This window comes from Montipora capricornis, chromosome 12 (genome assembly GCF_036669925.1).
Source record: "Montipora capricornis isolate CH-2021 chromosome 12, ASM3666992v2, whole genome shotgun sequence".
Classification (NCBI taxonomy): domain Eukaryota; kingdom Metazoa; phylum Cnidaria; class Anthozoa; order Scleractinia; family Acroporidae; genus Montipora; species Montipora capricornis.
In genome coordinates this window covers 21,496,793-21,506,816 of record NC_090894.1, presented here as the reverse complement: position 1 = coordinate 21,506,816, position 10,024 = coordinate 21,496,793, and the positions used below count along the sequence as shown (strand labels likewise).

At 41.9% G+C, this 10,024-nt stretch overlaps 1 protein-coding gene across 1 annotated transcript in view; it reads left to right on the top strand.

Annotated features, from left to right (window-relative positions):
* LOC138026143 (ATP-binding cassette sub-family C member 10-like) overlaps window positions 1-8,374 on the top strand; it is a 28,999-nt gene extending 20,625 nt beyond the window's left edge. The window contains 11 exon segments of the mRNA XM_068873353.1: window positions 521-681; window positions 1,346-1,459; window positions 1,967-2,124; window positions 2,446-2,507; window positions 3,556-3,613; window positions 3,689-3,822; window positions 4,382-4,460; window positions 5,153-5,219; window positions 5,690-5,787; window positions 7,099-7,211; window positions 7,713-8,374. Coding sequence (XP_068729454.1) covers window positions 521-681; window positions 1,346-1,459; window positions 1,967-2,124; window positions 2,446-2,507; window positions 3,556-3,613; window positions 3,689-3,822; window positions 4,382-4,460; window positions 5,153-5,219; window positions 5,690-5,787; window positions 7,099-7,211; window positions 7,713-7,857 — 1,189 coding nt within the window. The 3' untranslated portion in view covers window positions 7,858-8,374.
* Window positions 8,375-10,024: the final 1,650 nt, after the last annotated feature.

Below are 10,024 nucleotides of genomic sequence, written 5' to 3'. Positions count from 1 at the left end.
AGTGCGCGGATCACTTCTGCATTTCAAGGATGGTCATCTTCATCATCATCGTCGTCATTGTCGTCATCGTATCGTCGTCGTCATAGTCATTAGGGAGCTTACGAAACGACGACGCCGACGGCAACGACGACGCTACGAAACAATAGCTTTAGTGAGCAAAAACAATGGCTCTTAGTCTGCACGCTCTGCACGTGCGCTTTACGTTTTGCTGCATTCTTTGCCGTCATCTCCTAAATGACGACGTGAAATGACTTAATTCAAGGTTCTGTGGACGACATTAGCACATGACGATGAATTTTCAGTTCTCTCTCTATGCTTCCAACCCACCCATACCAGTTTAATTCCTCGTTAGTTGTTACACGTTTTTAACGCAGAACGACATGAAATAGTTTCGTAGTGATATGAATAACGCGAACTTGTATTTTTAAATGAAGTCCTCGTCATCACGACCACCATTATCGTCGTTGAATTCTTTACTAGGCAGACAGAAATTACCTATCGTTTTTGTTTCTTTTCCTAGAGAGTTAAAGCGGCTAATGAGTGTAACGCTGTCTCCGATATATGCCCATTTTTCTGAAACCCTCTCCGGCTTGGCAACTATTCGAGCACTAAGAGATGAACCAAGATTTAAACTAGAGAATGAACATAGACTGGAAACCAACCAACGAGCCAATTTCTGCGGTAGGAGTATTTTCCACCTTTGCCTATATTTTCTGGGTACCTGGGGGTGTTTCTGAAGTATTCCAAAAAGCATCTTTTCTCCAAAGCTGTGACGATTTTCTTTGGATTAAATGAGTTTCCCAAGAAGCAGTTAGTGAGGCTTTCACACAGAAACTCCCGGGAACTCTGACGACCCCGGTGATCATGCGCCTTACTGAGAAATTTTACTTGTGAGGGTCGAGTCATCACTCCATTGGATTGCCAAGTACCTTAATGCATTGAGGCGTGGAATTGAATACATGAAGTGAAAATGGTTTGGCATACTTTGATGGACCTAGCGTCGTCCCTACAAGGACTATTTTTTTACGGTTGATTTTTCAACCACCCGAGAGAAAGTCATGCCCAGTGTCAATTAACTTCCGTTCAGGGTATCGAAACGACAAACAATAGACTACATCCCCATCCCCACTGCCCCTGGGATTCAAGGCAAATTGAATCCGTGTTTACACCATTTCAATTGAGCATATTTAATTAACTAAATAATTAGCGGGAAAAGTGCGATTGTTACCTTCAGTTTAACAAAAATATTTGACTATGTGACTCACTCTAAGTTAATGTAGATTTTGCTGTAGAAAAACGTGCGCCTTACAACCTCATAATTGGTTTTCTTTTGCTTATGTGTTAGCTCTCGTGGCTTCGCAGTGGTTAAGCCTGTTCTTGCAGTTTATCGGCGTTGCTATGGTGACGGCTGTGGCTTTTATTGCTGTTCTTGAGCATCACTTCAGTACTGTGGACCCAGGTAATGATGTGTCCAATTGTTTAATTTCCCTGTAGCACCTACTTATTTTGTTGCCCTAACAATTACCGGATGACTGGTCGCTGCTAATGAGCAGGTGCCAGGCCTGTTCCAGTTACTTTCCATTACACCTATTAATTTCATTTCCAGGCTCTTTATTTCCTCTTCGCACTGAAACGAAGGGGATGGACCTGGAAACGAAATTTTCATCACATCGCTCATTTTCATCTCTTGTAAGTTAGCCGCTGGAGGCTGGGCACAAGGGCTTTTGGCGAGTCTTCGTTAAGAATGAGAAACTGCTTATTTTAGTCGTGTTTAAAGTTCATATTCTGTTTAATACTTAATTGGAATAGTCCTAACTCAATGTTGTACCCAATTCAAATCTACCGGGATTAAGAATTGAGTACAACATTGAGTTAGCCGATTTAGTCTATTTCATTCATGTGTCGATTCGATCCCAATCCCTTGTTCGTTCAGAACGGTTCTTTTTCTCTCTCTCTCTCTGCCCAGGTCTCGTCGGCCTCGCCATCTCATATGCACTGTCAGTCACTGATCGTCTGTCAGGAATGGTGACGTCATTTACCGAGACTGAGAAACAGATGGTTAGCGTGGAGAGAGCCGTGCAGTACATTGAAGATGTTCCACCAGAACACAGTCCCCGTGGCAGCGTACGTGTTCCAAGAGTTTTGTTGGTTAAAATAAGAGTAGTAACCTTGGGACTTGAAAATTACTAAACGCCACCTCTTTCCACAAATCTTAAACTAAAGGTACTGGATCCCTCTTCAAAGACTCAGGGATCAGGACGAATTGTCTCTGTTTTGTTGCAACTGTTGTGTTTGTTGGATTTGAACCAATCAGAAGAGCCTTTTAAACGCTGCGTTCTGACCCGAAAACCGAGCCACTTATTTGTTAAAAGAATGAGACTAAAAACAACAGTTTTTCATAAAGTCAATACATTTGCAGAAACAGGGAAATGCTTTATCTTTCAGATCATCTCCTCATGGCCTCAATTGGGGCAGCTTACTTTTCGAAATGTCAGCCTTGTTTATCGGTAAGTGCTCAATCGGTTGAAGCAGATGTGCAAATACGGTAAATGCAAATGGAACGAGAGTAAACTGGGGCAGTGAAAAGGAAAGGTTAAGAGCTGTTCCGTGTCTGATTGTCACGTTTGGAGTTGAAACCTCGGCCTTCAGCGCCATTTTGGGAAAAGACTTCGGATTGGCGCACGCATTTGCCATCTGTGGACGTCGTTCGATTGCTTTACCATTGAAACGCACGAGTGAACCAGATTATAAATTTTTGTCCCTTTGGTATTGTCAATTTAAGAACCAAATGCCGTTTGGCAACGACTTATATTGACATAGATAATTCTTCTTTGCTGGTTGACTAACTTTCCTGCTCAATTTGAGTGCCGAGAAATAAAAATTAATGACCGCCTCCCTATGTTTTCTCGGTCCATACAGTAATCTTTATGTTTTCGGTAACTGTATTTTCTCGTGGACGAAAACATTAGATTTGTCAGTAGCTCCTTTTGTTCGTCCATCAGCAATTGTACATTACACCATTGTTATGCGCCGATCAAATCGAAACTTCAACACCCCCCTCCCCCGGGCAAATCCCGGGCATTTGACTATCTTCTGTGCCCGGGGAGTGGAGAATTTGACCTTTGCCTACGTTGGGTGGGGAAAATTGAACCGGAAGTGACAGGATTCAAATGATTTTTTGGCTTACAAATGTGATTGGCTTACAAAAAAGGGCTTCAAAAGGTCTTTATTAAAGACCGCAGGAGCCGACGACGATTGTTCTTTATTAGGGCATTTGAACACCATTTTGGCCCGAGGGGGCGGGAATTTGAACGATCCAATCTTCAAAAGTTCAAATGCCCGGCCTGTGCCCCCCGCCGGGGAGGGATGGGGAGTGGGGAGGCCGGGTGGGGAGGGATGTTGAAGTTTCGAGTTGATCGGCGCATTATCTGTATCTCGTTGGAAGGCATCGATACGACATTTTTCCATCGCGCCATTTGACTTAAAACGGTCTAGCTTGAGAGGCTATTCAAAAGGAGTGGTGTTTACTTGGAAATTTGTGCGGTTTCTTTGCAGGGGAGGTTTACCTCACGCCCTTCGTGGAGTTTGGTTCTCAACACAAGCTGGAGAAAAGGTGTGGTTGTCTTTAGGCATCTGACCTATATTTTAATACTTTTTTACTTACATGTAGTCTTGTTTTTTCTTTTAGCTTGGTATTGTTGGACGAACTGGTTCTGGCAAATCCAGCTTATTTCAAGTCTTATTTCGAATGGTTCAGAGTTACAAAGGGGATGTTGTGCTCGACGGAATCAACACAGCCTTGGTACCACTGGACGTTCTTAGGTTGGCTTTTCTGTACATTTACCTTGCACATGTTTCCCCTGTCGCGATAAATTTTAAAACAAAGTAAAGGAGTTTTATTTGTACATAGTAATATTTAAAGTTCGAAGATTTTGGGTGGTGTATGTTAAGAAACAAATCAAATGAAGACAACAGTGCACTTATACACTACACTCTTCATACCATTTGACGATTTTTTCAGCTACCTTTTTGATCTGTTTCACTTTGGTGCTGAGGCTTAAAGGTAAGGTAAGGTAAAGTCCGCTACGAGCCTAGAATGCCCACCAGGCCGGCACTTATCTCCGGTTTCTGTAGCATGACGTGACTAGGAGTATTTCTACCCCCCCTGGATGGGATGCTGGTCCATCTCAGGGTTACCCCCAGCATTTCCGCCGGTACCCATTTATACACCTGGGTGGAGAGAGGCACCGTGAGAGAAAAGAACACAACACAATGTCCCCGGCCAGGACCCGAACCTGGACCACTCGATCTGGAGTCGAGCACGCTGACCATGTGGCCATGAGGCCACCACGCCTTCAGTTCATATGTGATTGGTTTGTAGGTCTCGCTTGGCTGTGATACCCCAGGATGCATTCCTGTTTAGTGGAGAAGTGCGGAAAAATTTGGACCCGTGGAGGAAGGTAATTTTTTGCTTTCGCTGATTCGGGGTTTATCAATCATTATTGAAACGTCGTCAAGAATCTTTCGATACAAGCATCGCTTGTTTTCTGTGAATCATACAGGCTGCAAAACCTGGTTTGATTATAGGAATTAGTTGATGCCGGTTTTGCAGTCTTCAAATACGAAAAGGTAGTAAGTGAAAGATTAAAAGGCATTCAATATTTATAAGGGAATCGTTGTTGACGTCATTGTTTCACTAACATATGAGTTTGCTCAGAAGACATCATGCAATTTACAAAATGACTTCAAAAGGTAAAAGAACTTGTTAAACTTAATTAAATCTCCAATGAAAGCTTTGTTAACGAGCCAGTTATTAGCCATCAAAACCTGATAAATTCTTGGCTGAAATGATTCCGACCGTACATTCTTTGTAAAATTTCGAATTTTGCCAGTTTTTTCAAGTTTCAATCCATTTCCATCCTCTCCATCCTTGGCTGCAAACAACAAAGAATAGCTTCAGTGCACTTTAACGGTTATTGGCAACAAAACTACAGCTTTATTTTTTGGTTTTTATTGATGGAAGGACGTCTTTTAACGGTTTGAAGTTTGACAAAAATAGCGTGACACTGCCCCTTTAAGCAACACATTAAAGTAAATGGAATAAGAATACAATAATTTAGGGATAACACTTGGTAAACATCCATCTTTACAGCATACCGATTCTGAGTTGTGGACAGTTTTGGATCGCTGTCACCTCGACAAAGCCGTAAGAGAACTCGGTAGGTACCTTATTTAAAAGTTCTCAATGCGCAATGTCGTGGAAATGATACATTATTTTTATTGGGGTTTTTACCTGTAGGGAAAACGCAACTTCAGTGTGGCAGAGTGTTTGAGGCCCAGACTAATAAAAATGCAGAGTTCCTTATGTACCGCTCTGTCCTACAACTGAAGTTGCTCTAGGTAGTCCCGATCCAAATTATCGGCTGCGCTCGTAAATTGCCAACATGTCTGCCTTCCTCTATTTGGGATTTGGTACGTTTGTTTCTGTCAGTTTTTTCATCGGCCCTTAATTGTTCTAAGTGGAGCATCCAGGTTAGCTGTTTATGTATACATATTGCTAAGGGGTGTAACTAAGGAAGCATATTTGTTCGTTGCGGGAACAAACTTAAAAGTTTGTTGGTTTATACCAAATCAGCATTCAGTTTGAATGTCATTGAAGTGTCTGTCTGTTGTGAAATTCTTACCTCAGGTGGCCTGGACGCTGACGTCGGTGAACGCGGGCGTCATTTTTCGGTTGGTCAGCGGCAGCTCATGTGTTTAGCGAGAGCACTCCTCACAAGATCTAAGGTAAAGCACGCTCTTCTTTAAAAAAAACTACTCGATGATTAATCTGGGTATAGAGCAGTGTTCTGTTCGTATCCTCTGTGGAAATTCTACAAATCGAAGCAAATACTGTTTGTGGACCGGATCACTTGGTTCTCAATAAAATGAAAACGGTCTCCACGGCCCAGACTTTAACAGCCTATTTCACGTCCAGCATGTGCTGTTACACAGGTTGATACCACAAGGCAGCGAACTGAGCCCTTGCTTGACTGAGTGACAAGAATGTAACAGGAAGTCAAAGACTGAAAAGTGTTAAAACCCGGGAAAACGCATTCAGCACCCGTTCGATTTTGTTGAACAGCGATGTTGAAACTGTATCCCCCCCTTTCAACCGTATTGAAGCGATGTTGAATGAGTTTAAAAGCGTTTTAACTTTGCTTCAACAACCATTCAATATTTCTTTTGTTTTCGCGAATGTTGAGATAAGTTGAAACCTTTTGCCCATCTCTTTCAACATTGTTGGGTATGGCGCGTGCGCAGTGATTGGTCTCTCAATGACGTATCATGTTCGTATCCAAAGTAACAATCACAGTTGCAGCCTGGGAATGAATACAAGGCCTCTCGTGAAGATGTTGATGATGTGTTGAAAACGTTTGCCCAACCTAGAAGTCAACATCGTTCAACAAAATCGAAAGGATGCATTCTCGGATCGAACCAAGGCTCTGGGAAACTCTCTGTAGGAGACCATCTTATAGCCAAAAATTGGCTTTTTCGACCTTACGGCGCCTGCTCATTCCTCGTGTTAACATGAATGCACCAATTAGAGACGCTCTTGACTGTTCTTTAGGAAAACCAATGAGAAGACAGTTTGTTTCAGGGTTCCCCAGAGCTCTTCGCTCCCTCAGTCAAGAGAAGAGCTCTGGGGTCGAGTTTGCCCGGACCTTTACGAAGGGATGTAATTTGTAGATGGTGACTCGGGGAGAATATCCGAGTGTTCCCCGATGCAGTTGTTGAACCTGCGACCCTTCGATTACTAATTAGGATGCTCTACGACTGAGCGATGGGTGACTCGTGGAATCTAGTCCATAAAACTAGACTCAGGTGACAAATCTTAGTCATCGGGAAAATGATTAACCTTGGTGGTAAAACGCCTTCTAGTTACCAGTGTATTTAGATCTTGCAAACGTCATACGTGGGGATTGAGTGTGGTGGTTCTTCGGTCTATTCCAAAAGGTTTTCAGATTTGAGACGATTAAATTGTGGTTTGTAGTTCCTAAATAAGTGCTACAGCTCGATATCAACTGTCTCCATGTCAGCAGTTATTATTTGCCTTAGGTACTCTGCATTGACGAAGCCACTGCAAGTGTGGATCTGGAGACAGACAAACTCATCCAACAGACGATAAGACAAGAATTCAGTGATAGCACTGTTTTAACCATCGCTCACAGGTGAAAACTAAACGCTTGATGTCTGTCATGGATGCTTGCCCCCTCAATCTCCCCTCCCTTCCTTAGGTAGTTCGTGATACTATATCCATTTGATATATGATATATTTTATTCTCATAATACATCTTGTTTACCCCAAAAAATTTTCATAGGCATTGTTTTCGTCAATTTCTCTTGGGACATCTTCTTGTCCCAGGGGAATTGCAAACAATTATTATGCAATATTTTGGGGGATAAACAAGATGTATTGTGAATGAAGAGGTAACATGTTCAGTAAACAACAATAAGCGCTGCTAAGGGAACTACGTTCGGAATCGACAATAAAGCCGAACATTAAATCTTGTAAAATGTGGCAAACAGTAATTTACCCAAATAAAATATAAAATGGTCACCGAAAACAATTTAAGATTCAGTGGCATCAGCCGAAAGATCTTACCTGCCAAAGATTTCTTTTCCTTTTTTTAAAGAGTTTACTAATAGTTATTGTAATATCTTTTTTGCAGGCTTGACACCATCATGGATAGCGACCGCGTTATAGTAATGGACCGAGGGACTGTGGTCGAGTTTGATCTCCCCCAAGTGCTGTTAGAAAACAAGCATTCGTTTTTTTATGGACTTGTGCACAGCAGTAAATCCGAACAAAGCTGACAATAATTGTCAACACAAAATTAATATTAGACGCGTTAATTAAAACATGGTTTTAAAGGGAGCAAAACTAAGTCATTTATGCACTACATAAAAAGTGGAGTTACATGGATGCTAACATTATTGCAAGCAGCAAATTTAGCCAATCAATCAACCGAACAGATTGTTTTCATTTGATGAGCCGGATTTCCAGATGCGATGGCGCAGGTGCAAATGACTTCATGATCATATGTCGTGGCGTGGAAGGAGTTTTTCGTTACCTCGCTTTTATCTCAACTGTGTCCTGATTCGTGCATTTGAGGAGTTTTTCATTTCTTGTGTTGGCGCTAGCACCTCGATATATACGTGTATTTTTCTCGTGATTTTTTTTCTTTTGAAATGGGATACAAGTTTTAAGTAACTCTCACTGGCACATACATACATACATAATTAATAATCCTAGAAGTCGTGGGACTATACAGTATACTAAAACAGTCAGCGACGAAGTAGAAAAGGGATCAAAAATAAAGAAATACCTAAATTAAATTATTTGCAACATATAAATATTGACATCGCGTTGCAATATTGTCTTGTTGTTGGCAAAGCATTCGCTTGGAAGGCAGCAACAGATTAACAGCAACCATGGAAAGACCATTCCAGAGGGGGATGACAACAGGGAAAAAAAGAGAACTTATACGCATTAGTGTGGGCAAAGATATGTCTGAAGTTATGAGGGTGGTTGGAGCGATTGCTTTTATCATAGCTAAACTGACAGATGCTGGTCTGACTGTGCACGGCTTTATGCATCATGATAGGAGGATTCTCCAATACACTCGACTAGACTCCAGTTCACTCACGTTCTATTGGACAAGCGGAAATCTGGTGGTGACAAATTTCCTATCCATTAGAGACTTAGAAAAAGGTTTAGTGTTGTCGATGGGTGGCCCAAAGAAAGTGTTCCATTGGACTCCAGTGGATCTATTCGTAACGAATAGATTAGACTGGAGTCATAAATTTTCTATTCGTAGTTGGAAATATCTTTTTGAAGATAAATATATGTTTCATAGACCTTATTCATAAATGGCGGTCACATTTATAATTCTTTTGTCCAAGTGCAAATTAGCCTACCAAGCCTCATTTGATAGCAAGAATTCTTTTCAATTCACTGTATGGTATGTCGAGGCTTGGTAGGCTAATTTGCACTTGGACAAAAGAATCATAAATTGACCGCCTTTATGAATAAGGTCTATAGATTGCGAAAAACGTAATTTTATTCAGATGTGGCTTTGTCGGCAGATAGAACTGAAGACGCACGATATTCGTTTGAAAGTCCATTGATGTAAATGTAAATGTAAATGTAAATGTAAAAGAAGGCGTGATAATCTACATCTACATCTACATGTTCCAGCACTCGGCAAAGTCCCTTTTTGACTTGTGGCTGTTTCTGCTTTGGCCTCATACACCACAAGCCTTTTTAGAGACATCACCGCCAAGCCGGCCACTTCTGCTGGAGAGAACAGGACAACACCGTGGACTTTATCCCCTACTCTTCTCGAATAGTGTTTGGGTTCTTTAACGTCCCACAGGGAACTTATGAACATAGAAGACATTTGTGAGACGGGGCTTACGGTTTATAGTCCTTATCCGAGAAGACTTGAAAGTCTAACCATTTGCAGATGAAATTACAAAGGCAGCACTTTCTCCTCAGTTATTTAAAGACCCTGAGTGTTGGTCCGGCCGGAGTTGAACTCACGACCTGCCGCGTGACAGCCCGTGCTCAACCAACTGAGCCACCGGTGCGCGGTGAATCGAAAGTCAAAGATTAATTTTTTTATCACGCACACGCTTAAGAAGGGTGTGATAATTACAATGTGTTTGCACTTATTTCTTCGACTTCCGGGTTTAATTCATGAGTACACTTCCGGTAACTCCATTGGACTCAATGCGACTCCAGTGGACGCCGATGGACTTCACTCGTAAAACAAGTATGACTTTCGGTTCCATTTCACGACCAGACTTCTAGTAACTCCAATGGAATCTAGATGAGTGTATTGGACATCTGTGGACATGGTAACGGCACTTGCCGGACTTCAAGAGCATCCCAGCCAAGGTAATGCCGCATAGAAGTTACACTGGAAAACTGTGTATAAATCGGAGCAGACAAATCTTACAACGCAACGTTCGACAGCCT